This window comes from Pelodiscus sinensis, chromosome 9, assembly GCF_052426305.1.
Source record: "Pelodiscus sinensis isolate ZL-2025 chromosome 9, ASM5242630v1, whole genome shotgun sequence".
Taxonomy (NCBI): Eukaryota; Metazoa; Chordata; order Testudines; family Trionychidae; genus Pelodiscus; species Pelodiscus sinensis.
The window spans coordinates 35,753,539-35,774,992 of NC_143060.1; the positions used below are offsets into that span (position 1 = coordinate 35,753,539).

At 44.5% G+C, this 21,454-nt stretch overlaps 2 protein-coding genes across 7 annotated transcripts in view; one reads left to right on the plus strand and one right to left on the minus strand.

The window, feature by feature from the left end:
• CDC7 (cell division cycle 7) overlaps nt 1-21,454 on the plus strand; it is a 50,688-nt gene that overhangs the window by 1,445 nt on the left and 27,789 nt on the right. For 5 of the 6 annotated variants that reach the window (XM_075936506.2, XM_089780527.1, XM_089780528.1 and 2 more), the window contains exons 2-3: nt 4,966-5,066; nt 11,125-11,208. In XM_075936506.2, coding sequence (XP_075792621.2) covers nt 4,973-5,066; nt 11,125-11,208 — 178 coding nt within the window. In that variant the 5' untranslated portion in view covers nt 4,966-4,972. Of the gene's footprint in view, nt 1-851; nt 958-4,965; nt 5,067-11,124; nt 11,209-21,454 lie in introns of those variants that run through there. The other variant, XM_075936508.2, reaches the window with a different exon arrangement.
• On the minus strand, nt 11,825-20,930 carry LOC149523928 (uncharacterized). The gene is made up of 3 exons (XM_089780530.1): nt 20,513-20,930; nt 20,379-20,438; nt 11,825-13,206 (listed from the first exon to the last, which is right to left on the minus strand). Exons 1-3 carry the CDS (start codon nt 20,798-20,800, stop codon nt 13,171-13,173), a joined length of 384 nt encoding a protein of 127 aa, XP_089636656.1. The 5' UTR covers nt 20,801-20,930; the 3' UTR covers nt 11,825-13,170.

Genomic DNA, 21,454 nt, shown 5'->3' on the forward strand with positions numbered 1-21,454 from the left:
TCTGTTGGACAGCATTTCTACTCGCTCGTTTCAGAGTCTGTACATTATATACAAACTAAATGACAAAGTTTGTTAGCTTATGCTTGGTTTTTAATATTTATGTGTTGAGGCTGCAGTTTAAATGCAGTGGAAAGTGTGTATTTGACCAGGAGTCTGCTACAAGGGAGCTATCTTGTAAAGTTAACCTGCTTTGACAACTCCCAGATGTTTTTCTTCTGTCCGGAAGTACTGACATACTGTTGCTCAAACACTAATTATGTAGGTATGTCTACTTTTTGTACTGTAAGAGAAGGCTTATCTGTGGAAAATGTGAAATGTTATAAGCTTAATGCATTAGCTGAATTGTGAAAAAACTAGCAGAATTGTACCTGCATATCTTGTTTGTGATATGCCAAGCACTAAAAAGATCATATACTGTTTATTGTCGTTTAGTATAGGGCAAAGCAGCGTCAATGGAATTTTGTGGCATTTCAGTGTTGCAATGCTTATTCCTCAGTTCTGTGTCAGAGATGAGTTGGCTTTTCCAAAGGGGCTACTGAGTCTCTAATGATTTTCCCCCAGAGTGCATCTACACAGCATCCTTAGCTCGAAATAAGCTAATCAATTTGCGCTACGCAAATTGCATAGTTTATTTCGATTGTATTTCAAAATAGCTTATTTCAAAATAATGCACTATTCTGAAATTCTCCTTAACCCTTGTGGAATGAGGGTTATCGGGACATCAGAATAATCTGACTGTTGTTTCAAAATCTATTTTGAAATAAAGAACTACTTCAATATATGTGGAATACTATTCCGGGATAATTAACAACAGCTAATTATCTTGCAGGGCTAAACAATTTGAATGAGCATAATAGCTCTGCAGTGGAGATGTACCCACGTAGTCTATTTTTATTTACATGATCTCTTTCTAAGAGAAACTATATTATAATGCATATGCAGAACTGCCCAATTAAGGTAGGGTCCATAATCTTAATTTGTTTTTTCTAACTTTTGAGCCCTTGGTTTTGCAATCTCAGTACTATTCTTTACATGTAAATCTATGCATAGTTTTGTATGCTGTTAAATAAGGAAATTACCTTAGTTTGTTCTTCACTATTTGAAGCAATCCTAGATGAGGATGGGAAACTGCAATATCATTTCACAGATATTTGTTGACAGCAAAGGAATAATGGCACTCTGGAATCCTGGATTCCATTCCAGGCTCTTGAGGGCAGTGTACTCTAGCAAGCAGTGGGCCCAGCCTCTTCTGCTCATTCCCTCCAAATTTGATCCCTTATGCCCATTGCATTCAGCTTCTGCCTGTCCCAGCCTTGTCTATCCTCCACCTATAATCCATCTTAGTCCCATTCTCCTTACTGATGGTCATAGTCTCTTATCCCCAGTCTCCTTACTCAGAAAAGTTTAGTCTCACCCTTCCCCCACAACTCTGTCTCCTTGTGTGTCTGGTTCCAGTTTTCCCCCCAACAGCTCCTTGTTCTCAATTTTCTTGCCCTACCAGTTCGTTTCCTTTTTACTGGCACTTGATCTGCTCTAGGTTACAACCCTCCTGCACTAAACTTGATTCCCTGCCCCAGGTCAGAACCCCCCCCTGCACCCAGCCCATGGCAGGACCACTTCCTGAATCCAAACTCTCTACCAGACCCCCCTAGCATTTCCTGCACCCCAATACCCAACTCAGAGCTCTCTCCTGTACCCAAACTTCATTCCAGACCCTGCAGCCCTTCCATCAATATCCTAGAAAATTGCAGCCTCTGACCACTTACCAAATTCTTGGAATGACCTCATCCCATGTACTAGGCTCACCTATTCGTAAGATTGCCTGATTCTTCTATTGTAAGACCCTGTTTTCAGCTGTTTATATTTTTGCCAAATTTTAATGGTTTGAGCTGATATTTTCCATGCCGGGTGTTTGCCTCAGGATTAAGTTTTCTGGACAATTCCAACTAATACAGTTCAGCCATTTCTAAAAGCAAGATTAAGACTAACAGAAAGATGCATTATTTTCTGCATGTTAAAAATTTTTGGTGACTTAAATTTGTAGTGTCTTTATAGTTTAGAGCAGACCATGAAATCTAGCATGGAATGGCCTTTTTATCAGGGATATGTGCCTTTTGCTCTCTCAATGAAAGTCTGTCCAAATTTGGTCAAGGAATAAGCATTTTGAAAAAAATTTCAGTTTGTACCAGTCAGTAGAGATACCTAAGATTTTACCACCTACATTCCCTGAAGTTCTCATCTGTACCAGACATGCTCCAGTTCATGGTGAGCAGGACTTCCCTGCAATTGCAACTCTTGGCTGCTGCAAGCCATGCCAGTTAGAGCGTTTCAACAGAGAGCAGGAAGAAAATCCTCTCTTCAACTTTGAATGACATCCCTCCCCACTGGATGAGGAAGCTGCATGATTTGAATTCAAATGCATCTGGACCAGGGGGTGAGGAGAAGATTGAGGCATTAAAGGAGGGGGCACTGGGTCAGGTAGAAGGGGACTGAGAACATGTGGGACAGAAGGTGAGGAGATACATGATGAGGAACCAGAGAACTGCGACAAGCTGCTCGGGGAGGAAAGAGTAGGAGGGACAAAGTGGGAAGAGAAGCTAAGATTAGATGAATCAGGGCTGGAAGCAGGAGTATGTAGGAGGGGGTGCCAAGTGCAGTTTCTGGCCAGGAGGTGCTTACTGTAGGAATGCCCAGCTGGCGGCCCAGTGGGCATAGTTCTCTCTAAGCTGCGCGCTTGTGCGGGCACACAAAGGAAATTTCTACCCCATCCACCTCCTAAGTAGAGACATGCAGCAGCATGTCAGGAGGCATGCTGCTAATGAATTTAGTGTTTATATCACAAGCTAAGCTATACAAGCAGTACCTTAAAAATAATGATTTATTCTGATATACTTGTGATGGGGGGGAATGAGCATTAGTAAGAACAAGGCAATTAAAAATGAGATTATTAAGCAGAGGTATACGTTTATTCAAAAGTTTACATGATGGTAGTCATCATAATTTGTATAATGTAACTGTCATCCTAATAAATAGTTACAGTATCATTGCCACAGCCAAAGATAAGTATCTATGAATTAATGGTATATAATATATTAAAAGATTTTAAAAAACCACCTTCCAATCACTTCAAAATCCTACCTTCCCCCTTTTCCTACCTACAGGTTGTACTACTATCCAGATTTATTTAAAAATCCCATGTTAAAAATCCCATGTTATTTCAACAGCAGTAGCTTCATACTAGCAGCTTTTTTAAACACAGTCTCATGAGGAGGAAATGAGTTTCTGAACATCCATGCCTTTCCAAGGCCAAAAAAAGCATGACCAAATAAATCTTGATCGCAATCTTAGCTGCAGACTAGTGCTGATAAAATACTAAACCTCAGCGGGGGATGCCAAAATCGTACACCAATAACGTGCTCACAAGGCTGGAAACACATGTAGAAATGTTCAAGGACAGCAACAAATTTAACCTACATGCAATCCAAATCACCATTCAGGCATTTTGGATAGTAAGTGTTTGTTCAGCTGCTGCCATGCAGTACTGACCAGCAAATGATCTTAATTACCTGGGTTTCCTATGAATTCTGAAAGCATTCTGCATTGATCATTTCCACACTAGGTGGTTCCAAATGTTTGGCAAAAGCATGCTGTGTGTCTCTGCCACCAGATTGCTGTGCTGTGCCATGCATCCTGTCCTACTACGCAGCCCTCAGCTTTCACAGCCAGATTGTGTACAGCAGGTAGCAACACTGCAGCGCCAAATAACTCTTGGATGTTTAACAAAGTAATTGAGTACTGTTGGAGCTACTCTATGACCCTCTAGTCTAGGGGTGGGCAATCACTTTTTGCCGGGGGCCACCTCAGAAATGTTTGAAATGACCCTGGTCTGCCCCGGCAGGGCCAGGATACTTGCCTGCTTCTCCACCCATAGACAATGATTGGTCTTGGGGAAAGGAAGCACGTGAAGTCTTTGCCTCCTCCCTCAATAGGTTCCCCCTAGGTGCCCCAGTGGTGGGAGGAGACTTCACATGCTCCCCCCACTGCCTCCAGGCCAACCAGGGCTTGGGGGCGGATGGGGAGTGCACAAAGTCTCTTCCTGCCCTGCCTGGAGTGCATGGCGCATCTAAGTGCCACATGCTTCTCGCAAGGTGGGGGCAGGACAGAGTAAACTTTGTGTGCTCCCCCCATCTCCAGGCCAATTAAGGTGTGTGGGTGGGGGAACCCACACAGTCTCCTCCCGCCCTGCCAGGAGCATGTGGTGCTTCTAAGCACTGCACGCTCAAGGGCAGAGGAAACTTTGTGTGCTTCCCCTCTACTCATAAGCCCTAATTGGCCTGAGGTAGGGGGAGTGGCAGGGCCTCCTTGGGCCGATCAACCCACTTGGCAGGCTAGATCCAGCCCATGGAGACCCTTTTGCCCACCCCTAGGTTAGGGCCTTACCTAGGATTGGATTTAAGTCTCTCCTCTTCCCCAGCTTTTTTGTGAGACTTTGAACCAGGCATTCAGGGGTTGTCTATGTTGCAGCGGGAGGGAGGTTCCCAGCCTGACAGACAGACTCATTTGATCTAGCAGGTTACAAAGAGCAGTGTAGAGTTATCAGTTCAGGTGGTGACACAGGCTAATCATCCACGTTCAAATCAAGGCATTTTCTCTCTACAGCAGGATTTGGGAGTAGGATGATGCTATGTGTTAGTGAAGAAACACTCTGGGGATGGAAGGTAATGATTTGCTTGCTTAGCCTCCCCTCTTGCTGTTGATGAGGATTTGATTCATGTTAAATCTCTTGCTTTCTGGGGATGTGGGAGGGATTTCACTTTCAGTTAGTGGTAAGGGACTTCCCAACCCTAATGTCCTCTCTCTGTCTTGTTAGGTTGGTTAGGAGAGTGGGAGCAAGTAGGCCTAGGCATTCTCTTCCTAGATCATAGGAGTCATTGTCCTTAAGCCCTTGTATTTTACTTTTGTTAGTTTTGTGATGGAATCATCCTTGAAGGCTCTTCATGATGAACAGCCTCCGCTGCAGGCTGAAAATTTCTATAGGAAACATGAAAAGAACAGCAAGTTGTCAGGTATGTATTTTACAGTAGAGGCTGATGATAAAAAATTTTTGTTGCTGTGTTTCTCTTTCCCATCCCATTGACTTGAGACTTTTCACTATTGTTGGATAAGGTCTTGTTACACAAAGAATACATGTAATAAGTTATGAAAGGAAAAGCATTAAAAAAAAACCCCCATAGCTTTCAGGAGCTTTGAATTGATAGTTTCAGGCTTATTTCTGCACCATATGCAGCAGCAGCAGTATTCCAATAGGATCTGTGAATAGTAAAATAATACTACTATGAAATTTGTTAATTTTATAACAATATATTCTAAAATTATGTCCTAAGAGAGCTATTTTCCTTAATATATAAGGAAAAGATAATATTTGTGAGGACTTCCATATTGAAAGCCCTTAAGATCAAAGTTATCTAGCTAAAGACAAGGGACACGGTGCTACTTCTCTATTGTACTTCAGGATGTGTCTCAGCCTTGTCCTTCAGATGGTGAGACGGTAGCTGAATTTTCATTCCCATTCCCAATTGCTAGCGTCTCTGGGTGTCATTTATGATGGTATGTTTGGAGTTTGTGAAAGTACTAAAATTGGAATTAGCCACCAAGTTATTCCCTGTAACTGTAATGGTGGTGATGTCAGGTCACTGCTATTTTGGGCAGGATTTGATCTTGAGAACTAGAAGTCAGACATCATCAATAGCCTTGCACAGTCATTCTCTTGCAGCAATGGGGGAAGTTCCATCCCACCCCCAGGAGAAGACAGGTGGTTGCAACTACTGGGGCAGCCATAATTTGTTCCCACATCTCTGCAGGATCCCCAACAGCAAGTGTTGTGTTGAATTAGTGCATTCTCTAAGCGTTCTGACCACACTGCCTCTTGGATTAATGCCAGCCACTTTGGTATCTGTGACATCAAGCTTCAGATCATCTGGTGGAGTGTCCTGTGCCTTGACAGAATTCTGCCAATGGAAGCTGGCACAGACTCTGGCTGAAATCAAGCTGATTGAATGGATTATCTCACTAACATTTGTTTAGAAGGGCATTGGTACCCATTAGGCTCTGATTGTAGCGGTTAAGCGGTTGTAATAATGTTTAAATTGGAACACCCCAATTGAGAGGGATGTTAAATTCTGCTCCTCCTGACATAACTAATTGAATATCAACTGAATGCAAACAATATTGCCCCCTCTATCATGCTCTATAATGTATGTGCTGCTACAATGTTTTGTTTAAAACTCTTAGGCTGCGTCAACACTGGCATAATTTTGCGCAAATACTTTTAATGGAAAAGTTTTTCCGTTAAAAGTATTTGTGCAAGAGTGTCTATACTGGCATGTGCCTTTGCACAAAAGATTTGCTTTTGCGCAAAAGCATCCGTGCCAGTGTAGACGCTCTCTTGTGCAAGAAAGCTCCGATGGCCATTTTAGCCATCGGACTTTCTTGCGCAAGAAATTGATGTTACCTGTCTACACTGGCCTCTTGCGCAAGAAGACTTATCCCTAAGCAGGAGTGTCAGAGTATTTGCGCAAGAAACACTGATTTCATACAGTAGAATATCAGTGTTCTTGCGCAAATACTCACGGCCAGTGTAGACAGGCAGCAAGATTTTGCGCAAATGCGTTTGCTTTTGCGCAATATCTTCCCAATGGAGACACAGCCTTACATTGCTGCCAATCAGCAATGTGGCCAACCCCTAATAGAATTTCAGATTATAGTTCAAAGACTAACATACATATATAATTAATAACATCACCATTTCATAGAAAACCAATCTGCATAGGCTGCTGAGAAATTGGTATGTAAGAGGTAAATTTCTATTAAACATCTGAAAATATTTGTGTGCTGCGATAGCAAATTTTAAAAATCAAACTTCTAAAGATGTCTCAAGATTCCTAACAGAATTGAGTTTGATGGGTTTTTTTTGTGAAAATGACAAAAACTAAGGATGTTAAACTGCAGTTACCAAGCTAATTGTATCGACTGTACGATTAGTTGATAGGATCGTTCTGCAGAGCTGGGCTCTTACTACATTTAAAATGCAGAGGCACAGCGTCTGCACGAGCCAGGACTGCTTGGTCCTGGCTCGCGCTGAGTCCAGCAGCCTCTGTTCGCAGCGAGCTTGGACTCCTGCAGTGGGGAACTTGGACTTTGTATCCAAGGCAGCAGCGTGTGGCAGCAGGCAGCTGGTCTGCACAGGGAGCTGGTTTTTAAACTGGCTCTCCTCACAGACCATCTCCCATCTGTCATCACGCGTTGCTGTAGTGGCAACAGAGGCAGCAGTGCGGAGTTGCAGGGGACTCCCTCGGAGTAAAGCCAGGAGCACACTGGCTGTGGCTCCATCCCCAGGAACTATAGAATAGTCATGTAACCACTAGAATTTCATGATGTTACACAACTGTTCAGTTACCTGATATCTAACATCCCTGGTACAAATAAAACAAAATTAAGAAATAACACTTAGAGTTAAAACAAATTGTGTTGTAATTCTTGTGTTTAATATACTATGTAACTGTTTAATAAAAGCTTTTGCTTGTTACTATCCATTTCTACCACAGGGGCAGATCTATGTTATTAATATTTGAAGCATTAATTTATGTCATTGGTGTAGCAGAGAATAAATTTCTGAACTGTTTGCTCTGTTAGTCAAAGCAAAAATGTTGACATGAACATTAAGCTCTTACTTTAGAACCGACAAGGAATAACCCCTAGTAACATACCTACCATACAAAGTCCCCTGTTTATCATGCTTTCATAGGATTCAGGAATGGGTAGGATGCTTAGCTGCCTTGCTTAATTCATCATTTGTGCTTTTTTACCCTCTTTACAGTCTAGTCACTGAAACACTTCAAAACAAGTATTACAGGGTGAAATAGATAATGTCTTTTCTTCTAAAAGAGATCTGATGCATTGTAACTTGCCCAATATCAACTAGTGGCAGTGTCTTAAAAACCCCTCAATTTAACATGAATTTTGTTTTTGCAGTATAGCTACAAGTGTGGAAAGGCTGGACGGGTAACAGCTATTAATGAGCATATTTTAAAAGGAGAAAAGACTTAGCAATTGGGGGGGAAAAGATGAGGGAGACTGGGTAAAATACGTAGTGTGGGGGGCAGTAGCCTTGAGCAGTTTTAAAGCAGTTTGATATTAATTCAACTAGTTGTAAAATTTTATTTAAAAGTTATTTAAAATGGAATTTCCAGGGTTTCCTCTAAGATGTTTTGCAGTACAGTTGCCTAATAATGAGGAGCTCAGGGCTGCTACCCACAAAGCTGCCAGGATAGAGCCTTCTCCCCCAGCTGCAGGAGCTACCTGCTGGGGTTGGAGGAGACCCCTCAGCAGGGAGTGCCATAGCTAGGGGAGCGACATGTTCCTCTGGACCCAGCAGCAGGGCTGGATTAAGAAAGGCTTCCAGGGCTGCAGCGCATAAAGACTCTGGGTTCTAGGCCAGCCCTTTTTGACAGGATGGCGGGTAAGAGGCCAGCTGGAGCTGCAGGAGGTATTGTCTGCAGGTGAGCAGAGGTGTGCGCGCACCCCCCCACACACACCCTCAAATGGGAGCTGCTGCAGGTAACTGCCATGTACCCCCAACTCCTAACCATCAACTCCCTCCTACACCCTGACTTTTTCCCAGTTCCTGCATTCCAACTCCAGAGCCCCACTCCAACACCCTAGCTCTCTCCTAGACCCCAAACCCAACCCTCAGTCCATTCCTACTAGGGATGTTAAATTTAGATTAATGGGCTAATCGAATAGTTGATGCAATTTGCATCAGCTATTTGATTAGTCGATAAGAGCTCTTTCGTCTTTGAAGTGTAGTAACAGCCCCAGGGCTGTTGCTACACTTCAAAAGCAAAAGTGCTGCAGGAGCACGGGGCCAGCAGGGGACTCAAGCAGTCCCTCGCTAGCCCCATGCTCCTCCCAACGTTTCAAAGTAGCAGCACCGTATGGTGCCCAGGGTCAGTGGGGGAGTCCTCAGTGAACCCGGGTTCCACGTGGTGCTGCCACTTTGAAATGCTGCTTGCAGCCTCCCAGCTGATCCTGGGCTGCACGTGGTGTTTCAAAAATGGCAGACCCCAGGATCCACCTGGCGCTGCTGCTTTGAAGCACCCCCATTCTCCCCCTCCCTTGCTGCCTCTTTCTGAAAGAGGCATCAAGGGGGTGGAAGCGACTAGTCAACTAGTGTGTTGACCAGTTGTTCACGTCCCTACTTTCTGCACCCTAAATTCCTAGACCCATCCTACACCCCAACTGGAGCCTCTTCCCTTGTGCTACACCTAGACCTGGCCTACACCCCCACCTCAGCCTCCTCCCTTGTGCTAACTCCTGCACTCCAAATATCTTGGGCTCCCACACTGCAAATCCCTCAATCTGCACCCCTACCACAGATCTTTTTTTATGTGCACCAATATGGAGGTGATGCAGCACATATCTCCATATTGGTCCACATAACAATTACTTCTGCACAAGGACATAACAAAATTTGTTTTCAGGTTCTTGAAAGCAGGGGAAAAATTCAGGTGTCACATTTCAGACTTCTGCTGAAGTTGGAGCGGTGAAATTTGTTCATTTGGGGTGATGTATGGGTTTTTTATTGGGATATTATTATATGCCTATTGTAGTCTCTGTTATGAGTGAGTATTCATAAATTCATTTTCATTGTTCATATTTATCAGTGCTTTCTATGCTTCTATGCATAATACATATGAGTTGGAAACCTACAAAATAGCTTATGAATGATAATGGTGGTTATGCCATAACATCCATTGTAGGGACATTTTACCCTTGCTGCAGTAATTAGCCACAAACTCCATAAAAGTATGGACCAATGAGTTTTTGGTTCTCACTACTTTTGACACATCAGGCCATTTGTCTAGGTGTCTAATATGGACTTAAGAGTCTAACACTGGTGTTACAGAAGTTGATAAAGGATGACACTAAAAGACAAAGGGCCCAACCTTTAAATGAAATGTCTTAGTTTTCCAGTCAGAATGTAATATTCTTGTGATGCCATCTAGTGATTTTAGTATAAAAATACAATTTAATTAACAAGGCTTTTTTAAATTTAACAGCCCTCCAATGATGATACGTCTGAGTTTGCCTTCCTAATACTTCCCTTTTGTCTTTTATTCTTTGAAGTTTACCTCTTACATACTAATTTTTCAGCAGTCTGTGCAGATAAATCTTCTATGAAATGGTGACATTAATTTCATATGTATGTTAGTCTCTGAACTATAATCTGAGATCCTATTAAGGTTGGCCATACCGCTGAGTGGCAGCAATTTAAGAGTTTTAAACAAAATATTGTAGCAGCAATGATGGGGCATGATGGGGGAACGGGGTGTGATATGGTTTGTATTCAGTTAACATTCAATTAGCAGTTATATCAGGAGGAACAGAGTTTAACATCTCTCTCAATTGGAGAGAACAAATTTCACTGCTGCAAGGTCATCATCAATGTTTTCCCATTTAAACATTATTATTAACCAGTTAACTGCTTAAAACTGGCATGGGGGGGAGGGAGGGCTCCAGCTTCCCCCTCCCCCAAGCAGGTCCTGCCTGTTGTGGACCCTGCTGGGCTGGAGCAGACCCCTCCCCGCATTGGAAGGGGGCTGCTCTAGCCCACTGGTTAACCATAACTGATAAGCATCACCCAATAATGGTGATGCTTACCGGTTAACCATTCACATCCCTACCATGAAGGTAGATCAGAGCCACCAAATTTAAACAGAGATCTGGATCATGAATCTCAAGCCATCTGTACATTTTTTGACCATTTACAGTATTTTAATAGGAATATGTCAGGTGTCTTGCATCATATTAATTGGAATAAAACTTAACCACTCTTCTACAGTCTTGGGCACTAAATCTGCAAACATATTCATGTGCATAAAGTTAAACAAAGTTAAACCTGAGTGTTTTCCAAATCTATCTGGATGTGTCTCTGCAGAACCAGAGCTTTGGTTTGTTTCATATTACTTTTTATGTAATTTCACTGTCATTAACCTGTGTCCTGAAGTTTAATTAGTAAATTAAGACCAAACAAAATATTTTCTGTTTTCCTTATTTCCCCAACAGAAGTAAAAAAAGATATTGAAAAACTTTATGAAGCAGTTCCACAGCTTGTAAATGTATTCAAAATTAAGGAAAAAATTGGAGAAGGTAAATGCGTATTTATTTGCTTAAAATTTGTATTTCTCAGGTACATCAAAATTAACTTCAAGAGTATAAAGCTATTTATGAAGTTAAATGTTGGCAAAGTCTAGTATGACTGACATTTTATGGATTGCTTTTTAGTATTGTTAGAAGTAAATGGGAATACTAATGTTTAATTTTAAGTACAAATAAAGGTTTTTCCAACGAGAATTCCTTGCCAGAAGTTCTTAAACTCTTACTGAAATACTTTTATTAAACAACTTGTTTTGAGTTAGACCATATGTTTTAAAGTGCAAAATACATGCTATAGGTTGCTGTAGTTTTGAAGTAAATTTAGCCAAGTGTGTCTATGTAAGATTTAATCCACCTAAATTAAAGAATACATTCTACATGTACAATTATACTTTAGTGAAAAATTTTACTACCAGTAAAGTTGTTTGGAATTTTTTTTTCCCCAATATTAAAACTTTTGGTTAGCGCTAAGAGAGGAAAATGAAGGATTATCATTTCAAACTAGGTACAAGTTGAACCAGAAAGACCCAGCACCCGGGAATGTGAGCTAGTCAGCAAGTCCAGAGGAGGGGAGCTCTACCATCAGACTGGGGAGCCCCAGCCAGGCAGAGAAGCAGCAGGACCAGTGCGCCCATCCCTGCAGAGCCCCATCCTGGCACAGCTGCAGCAGGGCAGCCACAGAGTCCTGCCCCTGGGAGCCCCAGCCAGTCAGGGCAACTCAGACTGGAGAGACCTATCTCCGTGGAGCCCTGGCACGGCAGCAGTGGGGTGCAGCAGCAACAAGGCCACCAGCAGCCTGTGAGCCCTGTCTCTGGGAAGCCCTGGTGGGGCACATCAATAGTGGGGCAGCCACAGAGCCCTGTCCCCTCAGCTGGACAGGGCAGAAGTGGGGCTGTGGTGGCTGGAGAGCTGTCTCTGGAGAGCCCCAGCTGGCTGGCAGCACCATGCTGAGCCCAAGCCCTTCAACAGCAGGGATGGAACCCAGTGGCTGTGGGGCTGGAACCAAGCTGGAGGGAGGGATGGGCGTGGTCCTGAAAGTGCCAGACTAGAGAGGTCCAACCCGTACACAGAAAAATTTTCAAAATTTGATTTTCAATGGGACTTATGCACCAATTCTGTGATCACACCCATGCTTAACTTTACTGAGCGTACTCCCATTGAAATCAATGGACACTCTCATGTCAATAAAATTAAGCATGTGTAAAATATTTGCATGATGGGAGTCCACAAGATCTCTGGTGAAAGTTTTTTCACTAAAGTTAATGTTTTCTTTTTTCTTATATTTGAAAGTATATAAAGTAGATAGATGTTTGATTTTTAACAGCTATTTATGATTTTAATACTTGTGGTAGCTTGCTAAATGTTTATAAACTTGTTAGTCTGTAAAGTTGCTTAAAAGGAAGCTGCTACATGTTTAGTTCAGTACAACAATCTGAAAATTCAAGAGCATGAAATGCTTCTTGTCATGAACAAACAATAAATTGTAATAAGGTTTTCATTTACAAGTGGTGTTTCTAACCCTATTGCTAGAAGTGAATGTGAGATTCTCCACCCCTGCTTTAGCTCACATGGAGGGTCCTCTGGTTTTGTGGCTGAAGGTACTGGAGTTGATGCCTGCTGGCAACTGTGATCTGTATATGCAGCTAAATACTTGTTAGACATGTATACTGATTAGGGATGTTAAAATGCAGTTTTGACTAATCTAATAGTCAATAGAATTTTTATCAACTACTTGATTAGTCGATAGGAGAAGGCAGCCGACTCAGTCCTGACTTGCACCAGAACCAAACTTTCTTCATTGAGTGGTGTCCCTGTGGGTGCTCCACTCAGGTCTTGGTGCGTCCTCACGCTATTGATCGGAGATTTTTTAGTGAGCAGTGCCCCTTATGCTGTGCCTGCAGACCCAGCATCTTGCGCCTCTGCCGTTTGTTGAGTGCACATGCAGTGCAAGCCCCGTCAGCCAAAGATGGAGTCAGAGCAGTGCTCTTCTTCCTGACAGGAAAAACAAAATTACTATACTTAGTTTAGTCAGTTAAGGCTAATTTTCAAAGTTCATTTATTTAATAAAAAAAGTGTCACCACCCCAGCTTTTTTTTCTTCAACATGCCAGGTTCTCCCAGCTTTAAAAGATGCGACTCTTGCTGAGACTCAATGCCCATTTCTCATGGCCATGCCTCCTGTGTTAAATGCCTGGGAGAGACTCATGTGGCACATAAGTGCCTGCACTGTCAGAACATGACAGTCAGAGCCACAAAAGACCATGAAATTCAGTTCAAAAACCTCCTCTGGGAGAAGTGCCTACAACCTCCATGGGACAAACCTGAGGACACACAGGGACAGCAGAAGACCAGTGATGGCTGCTTTACCACTGCAAAGGCTCACAAGCTTCAAGAGCTTCCCCAGAATGCTCATTACCAGCACCGTCCAGAGCCTCTCATTCCCTGGTGCCCTCAGTCTCTGGCACTGTGGAGAAACACAAGTCTGCACCAGCCAGGAGAGCTGAGTCAGTTACCACCACCACCTCCTACAAGTGCCTCAACAAACTGGACTCCAGCACCCGACCATGCTCCAGCACCGCAACATAAAGTGCTGCACAAAAATCTCCTCAGCCAGGCACATGGCTCAGATCAGGAGCTTGCTCACTGTGCTCCTCAGTGGTGTCCTATACCTGGGGCACCTTAAGATGCCTGAAAGGGCTCTCCACTCTTCTACGCTGTTCTCACCAAGAACTGACTATGGCAGCGGGCATAGGAGCAGATTTTCATTATGCCATTCATCTCCATCGGGATCAATGGCTTCCTGGCATACATATAGAGATCATTCCCTACAACTGGGGTCACCAACCCGTCAATCGCGAGGCTACCTGGTGAAAGTGAGTTTGCTCGACTGTTTGAATTTTGTTTGTTGAATTCTGATTTCAGGTGACTGCAGTTTCAGTTGCTGTGGCAGTTGGGACTGAGTGCCTGACCCTTTGTTCCCTCAATTGCTCTCTTGATTGCATCTGGTCAGCCCTCCCCTGTGTGACTCACGAGGGGGCAGGCCTGGCCTAGGCAAGCAGGCTTTAAAAACCAGAGGCAGAGCGACCAGGGAGCAAAAGCGGACAGGGGGCTGCAGACAGGGGAGTTTGAGAGGGAGTTTGATAGATGTCAGGAAGACCCACAACACGTGTGCCAGCACTGCTTCTCTCTCCTCCACCTGTGCCTGTAGCCAGACAGAGCACCTGAGCATGGATGCCTCTACCCAGATCCTGATGTGGTTTTGCAAGGACTGTGGCTTGAAATCCTGCTTATTGATATCCAGGCTGGGGAGATCATCCAATGTGAAAGGTGCCTGCTAATGGAATCGCTCAGGCAGCAGGTGAGAGAGCTACAGGAGGAGGTGGCTAGGTTGAGGAGCACCCGAATCCATGAGCAATTACTGGACCGTGTTCATGAGGAGACAGCTGTCCCAGTACACAGGACTGCGGGCACACTGCTGGTGGAGGAGGAGACGGCTCGGGGTGGACGCTGGCAGCTGGTTACTTCTGGCAGTAGGCACTGCTCCACCCCTGCTCCAAACCCTCCCGCCGTGGTACTAGGAAACCGTTATGCTCTTCTTGATACAGGAGATGAGTTATCACCCCCTGCAACGGAGGAGGAGAAGCCTCATACTCCCAAGGCTGGGAAGTCTGCTGCCACCACTGCGAATAGGAAACTTAGAGTAGTGGTGGTTGGAGACTCTCTTCTGAGAGGGACGGAGGCACCCATCTGTCGCCCTGACACTTCATCTCGGGAGGTATGTTGTCTGCCGGAGGCCCGTATCCAAGATGTTACGGAGGCATTGTCGAGGATTATCCGGCCCTCTGTCTACTACCCCATGCTACTCATCCATGTGGGCACAAATGATACTGCGAGGTGTGACACTGAGCAGATCAAGAGTGACTACAAGGCTTGGAGTATGGGTGAAGGAGTTTGGAGCACAGGTGGTATTCTCTTCGATCCTTCCTGTCGAAGGTAGGGGCCTGGGCAGAGACAGCTGCATCCTGGATGTGAATGCCTGGCTGCGAGGATGGTGTCACCAGGAGGGCTTTGGCTTCCTCAACCACGGGATGCTATTCCAGGAAGGACTGCTGGGCAGAGATGGTGTTCACCTTACGAGGAGGGAGAAGACCCTATTTGGATACAGTGGTTAACCTAGTGAGGAGGGCTTTAAACTAGGTTTGATGGGGACAGGTAAGCAAAGCCCACAGGTAAGTGGAGAACATGGAGACCTGGGAGATGGGTCGGACATGTGAGGGAGCGTGGGCTACAATGACAGAGAGAACGGAGGGTCAGGGCAAAACTGGGAGGCAGTTGGTGAAAGTGATCATGAAATCAGAGATTTCACAATTCTAAGGAAGGGTAGAAGGGAGAACAGCAAAATAGGGAAGGCGGATTTTGGTAAGCTCAGAGAGCTGATAGGTAAGGTCCCATGGGAATCAAGACTGAGGGGGAAAAACAACTGAGGAGAGTTGGCAGTTTTTCAAAGGGACATTAAGGGCCCAAAAGCAAGCTATTCCGCTGCGTTGGAAAGATAGAAAATATGGCAAAAGACTGCCTTGGCTCAACCACGAGATCTTGCATGATTTAAACATAAAAGAGTCAAAGTGGAAAGTAGGACAAATTACAAAGGATGAATATAGGCAAACACAGGAATGCCGAGGCAAGATTAGAAAGGCAAAGGCACAAAATAAGCTCAAACTAGCTACGGGAATAAAGGGAAACAAGATGACTTTTTATAAATATATTAGAAGCAAGAGGAAGACCAAGGACAGGCTAGGCCCACTGGTCAGTGAGGAGGGAGAAACAGTAACAGGAAACTTGGAAATGGCAGAGATGCTTAATGACTTCTTTGTTTCGGTCTTCACCGAGAAGTCTGAAGGAATGCCTAGCAGTGAATGCTAGTGGGAAGGGGGGAGGTTTAGAAGATAAAATAAAAGAAGAACAAGTTAAAAATCACCTAGAAAAGTTAGATGCCTGCAAGTCACCAAGGCCTGATGAAATGCATCCTAGAATACTCAAGGAGCTGATAGAGGAGATATCTGAGCTTCTAGCTATCATCTTTGGAAAATCATGGGAGATAAGAGAGATTCCAGAGGACTGGAAAGGGGCAAATATAGTGCCCATTTATAAAAAGGGAAATAAGAACAACCCAGGAAACTACAGACCAGTTAGCTTAACTTCTGTGCCAGAGAAGATAATGGAGCACGTAATTAAGGAAATCATCTATAAACACTTGGAAGGTGGCATGATGATAGGGAACAGCCAGCCTGGATTTGTAAAGAATAAATCATGTCAAGCCAATCTGATAGCTTTCTTTGATAGGATAACGAGTCTTATGGATAAGGGAGAAGCGGTGGATGTGGTATACCTAGACTTTAGTAAGGTGTTTGATACGGTCTCGCATTATATTCTTTCAATAAACTAGGCAAATACAACTTAGATGGGGCTACTATAAGGTGGGTGCATAACTGGCTGGATAACTGTACTCAGAGAGTAGTTATTAATGGTTCACAATCCTGCTGGAAAGGTCTAACAAGTGGGGTTCCACAGGGGTCTGTTTTGGGACTGGCTCTGTTCTATATCTTCATCAAAGATTTAGATATTGGTATAGAAAGTACGCTTATTAAGTTTGCAGATGATACCAAACTGGGAGGGGTTGCGACTGCTCTGGAGGATAGGATCATAATTCAAAATGATCTGGACAAATTGGAGAAATGGTCTGAGGTAAACAGGATGAAGTTTAATAAAGACAAATGTAAAGTGCTCCACTTAGGAAGGAACAATCAGTTTCACACATACAGAATGGGAAGCGACTGTCTAGGAAGGAGTACGGCAGAAAGGGATCTAGGGGTTATAGTGGACCACAAGCTGAATATGAGTCAGTGTGATGCTGTTGCAAAAAAAGCAAACATGATTCTGGGATGCATTAACAGGTGTGTTTGAGCAAGACACAAGAAGTCATTCTTCTGCTCTACTCTGCGCTGGCTAGGCCTCAGGACAGTTGGAGTATTGTGTCCAGGTCTGGGCACTGCATTTCAAGAAAGATGTAGAGAAATTGGAGAGGGTCCAGAGAAGAGCAACAAGAATGATTAAAGGTCTAGAGAACGTGACCTATGAAAGAAGGCTGAAAAAATTACGTTTTAGTTTAGAAAAGAGAAGATTGAGGGGGGACATGATAGCAGTTTTCAGGTATCTAAGAGGGTGTCATAAGGGGGAGGGAGAAAACTTGTTCATCTTGGCCTCTGAGGATAGAACAAGAAGCAATAGGCTTAAACTGCAGCAAGGGAGGTTTAGGTTGAACATTAGGAAAAAGTTTCTAGCTGTCAGGGTAGTTAAACACTGGAATAAATTGCCCAGGGAGGTTGTAGAATCCCCATCTCTGGAGATATTTAAGAGTAGGTTAGATAAATGTCTATCAGGGATGGTCTAGACAGTCTTTGGTCCTGCAATGGGGGCAGGGGACTGGACTCGATGACCTCTCGAGGTCCCTTCCAGTCCTAGTATTCTATGATTCCCCCCTACAAACAGCTGAGTGGATAGAAAATATTTTGTCCCTGTAAAAGATATGGACAACGACTTCTCCCATCCCCAGCCAAACTCACTGGTTGTAGATTCAGTTAATCACAAGGCTAAGAACCCACAATTTAAGTCTACCCCCCGCGACAAAGGGCATAAGTAGCTAGACACTTTTGGCCACAAGGTGTACTCTTCTGCCACCCTTCAATTCAGGATATAAAATTATGTAGCCTTCCTGGCCAATTACGATCATGCCAACTATGCTGAACTACAGGACCTTCCTGATGTTAAAAGACCACACCTCCAATCCATCACTAAGGAGGGTTTATCCATAGCAAAAATGGCCCTGCAGTCAGCAATGGATGTCGCTGACACTGCAGCTAGAGCCACAGCTATCATAATGCATAGGGCCTCATGGCTGCAGTCATCTGGGTCCCAAAAGAATTGCAATTGAAGGTGGAGGTCCCCCCCCCCCCCCGATAGAAAACAGCTATTTGCCACTAAGACTAAGGAGATCCTACACTCAATGAAGGACTCACACCACACCCCAACTCTGGAGATGTACACCCCACTTAATAAGAAACACAAGTATACCCCCTACCAAAGGCCAAGGGACTATAATTATAACTATATGACAACAGGTCTAAGCAACGCCCTAACAGGAGGAGAATGCAGCAAAATCAGTCCTCCACCACTCAATCACACAAACACCACATTTGAAGTCTTGGTTGGGAGTCTGAGTGGCCACCCCACAGTTCCAGTGCATTCCAGTGCCACCTTTCATCAACCCCTAAGACCCTTCTACCAACAGTGGGCCCAAATCACTACAGACAAATGGGTCCTAGATATTATCAAATTGGGTTACACAATCCCCTTCACATCTATGCCCCCTAACTCCCTCTTCAGGAACCCATTTCACAAGCCCCTAATACGAACAGAGGTGCAAAAGTTACTCATCCTAGGGGCAATAGAACCTGTTCCCACAGAATATTAAGGAAGAGGGTTCTTCTCCAACTATTTCCTAACATACCAAAAACATGGGGATAGAGACCAATCCTGGATCTCAGGAAACTCAACAAGTTCATCCTCAACACACAATTCAGGCTGGTGACCCTGGCAACTATCATACCTACACTGGACAAAGGAGACTGGTTTTCAGCCCTTGACCTTCAAGATGCATATTTTCATGTAACCATCCACCTAGCCCACAGGAGATTTCTCAGATTCATCATAGGTCAAGACCATTACCAATACAAGGTCCTCCCCTTTGGACTTTCTGCGGCCCCTTGTGTTCTCAAAGACACTAGCCGTAGTCAGAACTTTCCTCAGAAGACAGAACGTCATCATCTTCCCTTACCTTGACGATTGTCTTATCAAGGGCTCCCCTTGTCAACAAGTCATAACAATGACAACCGCTACCAGGGAATATTTTTCCCTATTTGGTCTGCTTATCAATATACAAAAGTCCACCATACAGCCCACAAAAGATAAATTCTATCGGGGCACTTCTAGACTCGATGACAGCAAGAGCCTATCTGCCACAACAAAAATTCAAGGCAATCTGCGACCTCATTCGGGGGGCCCAAGCATACTCCCTTTTCCACGGTCCGGACGTGCCTCCAATTGTTGGAGCACGTGGCAGCCACAACCTTCATGATCCTATTCACGAGGCTACACATGCGCTGCCTACAGCATTGGCTCGCAACCACCTATGTTCCAATCCGACAGCCTCACGAAGCACCTCATGTTTCCTCTGCCAGTACTGCAGTCTCTCAACTGGTGGACTTCTCTAACCAACCTACTTGCTGGTATATCTTTCCACTGCCCAGATCCGTCAGTAATTATAACAGACATCACTTATGGGCTAGGGCGCCCATTGTGGTGCAAGGTCAATACAGGCCACATGATCCCAACAGGATCGACACTTCCATATCAACAGCTCAGGGCCATTCGCAATGCATGCGCCCATTTCCTTACCCTGATAAAGGGCAGAACCATTCTTGTCCTCACAGACGACACACCCTCTATGTTCTACATCAACCGACATGGGGTGCCCAATCACACTCACTATGTGCAGAAACAGATTTTGGAACTGGTGTATCAGGAACCACATAACTCCAACTGCCACGTATATACTGGGACAGCAGAACGTGAGGGCCAACAAACAGAGCAGACACTTCTCAGAGCAACATAACTGGGAGATCAATACCAATATTCTCCTCTCCATTTTTTTCAAATGGGCTTTCCCAGCTGTACCATTTTGCACCACCGCTTAACCGCAAATACCACAAGTTCTGCTCCCGTGCAGGACTGGGCAAGAGGTCGGAGGGAAATGACTTTGCCATCCGCTGGATGGCTCCCCTATTCTATGCCTTTCCATCAATCTCTCTTCTCGTCAGTGTGATCAACAAGATCCAGTCCGACCAAGCCACTGTAATTTTAATAGCACCTGCCTGCCCGAGACAACCCTGGTTCCCATACCCACGCTACCTATCGATAGATCTACCCATTCCTCTCCCCACGGTGCCGAACCTCTCGACGCAGCACCACGGCAGGACATGTGATCTGAACATCAAAAATCTAAAATTCACGGCATGGCTTCTCCATGTTCTAGCATGAAGAACTTACCTGTTCAGTAGGATATGTTTGACCCTGTCCGAATAGTTGACGGCCCTCCATGAGAAGCACCTACCAAAACAGACACACTTTCAACAGTAGTGCACGACAGGCAGTTTACATCCCAATACTGCCCCTATACCTACCATGCTGGAGTATTTCATGGACCTCAGCAACACATGTTTCTCCATCAGCTCTATCCGGGTCCGCCTGTCGGTGGTCACGGTGTTCCATGAACCTGTGGATGACTTCTCTCTTTGCATCTGATAACGAAGCAATTTCTCACAGGCCTGCAGAAAACATGCCCAAACCTGCCCCCCTCCCCCAGTGCCACCGTGGGACTTGAACTTGGTTCTCGACACACGCACCAGGCCATCCTTTGAGCCTCTAGCCACTATATCACCACAATACCCATCCATGGAGATGGCCTTCATAGTGGTGATAACATCAGCAAGATGGGTAGACCCACCTTCCACTACCTTTACCAAGGATAAATGTATACTCAGGCCTCACCCAAAGTTCCTCCCAAAGGTCATATCTGACTTCCACTTAAATGAACCCATTTACTTATCTGCTTATTTTCCTAAACCTTATACCTCCTCCAAGGAAGCTAGGTTGCACACGTTAAATGCAAGGCAAGCGATTGAGTTCTACCTGGAGAGAACATGGGGAACCAGAAAATTAGATAGGGTCTTTGTAGCATGATCTGGACCACATACAGGAACAGCTGTCTTGGCACGACGTCTATCCAAAAGAATTACCAGCTGCATACATAAAGCTTATGAATTTCATGGAAAGCAGCCACCACAGATTCAGGGCTCACTCCATGCATGCGATGGCCACAACGGCCTTCCTAAACATACCATTGGTGGACATTTGTAGAGCAGCCATATGGTCCTCCCATCACACTTTCGCATAGCATTACGCCCTGCAGAAAGGACCAATCCCTCCACATCTCTGGCAGATGCAGTCCTTCCTTCCTCTACTTAAATGACTCCAGTGCCCACTACCATCTGGTGGGTACTGTTACTGAGTCACCTGGGTGGAGCACCCACAAAGACACCACTCGATGAAAAAGAAGTTACTCG

Bases quoted from the DNA above. Each gene is read 5' to 3' on its own strand.
- LOC149523928 (XM_089780530.1), bottom strand. From the start codon at position 20,800: ATGAAGGCCATCTCCATGGATGGGTATTGTGGTGATATAGTGGCTAGA. The intron at 20,439-20,512 runs GTAGGTATAGGG...CTGTTTTGGTAG, and splicing joins CCATGAAATACTCCAGCATG to GTGCTTCTCATGGAGGGCCG. The intron at 13,207-20,378 runs GTAAGTTCTTCA...TTTTCCTGTCAG, and splicing joins AAACATATCCTACTGAACAG to GAAGAAGAGCACTGCTCTGA.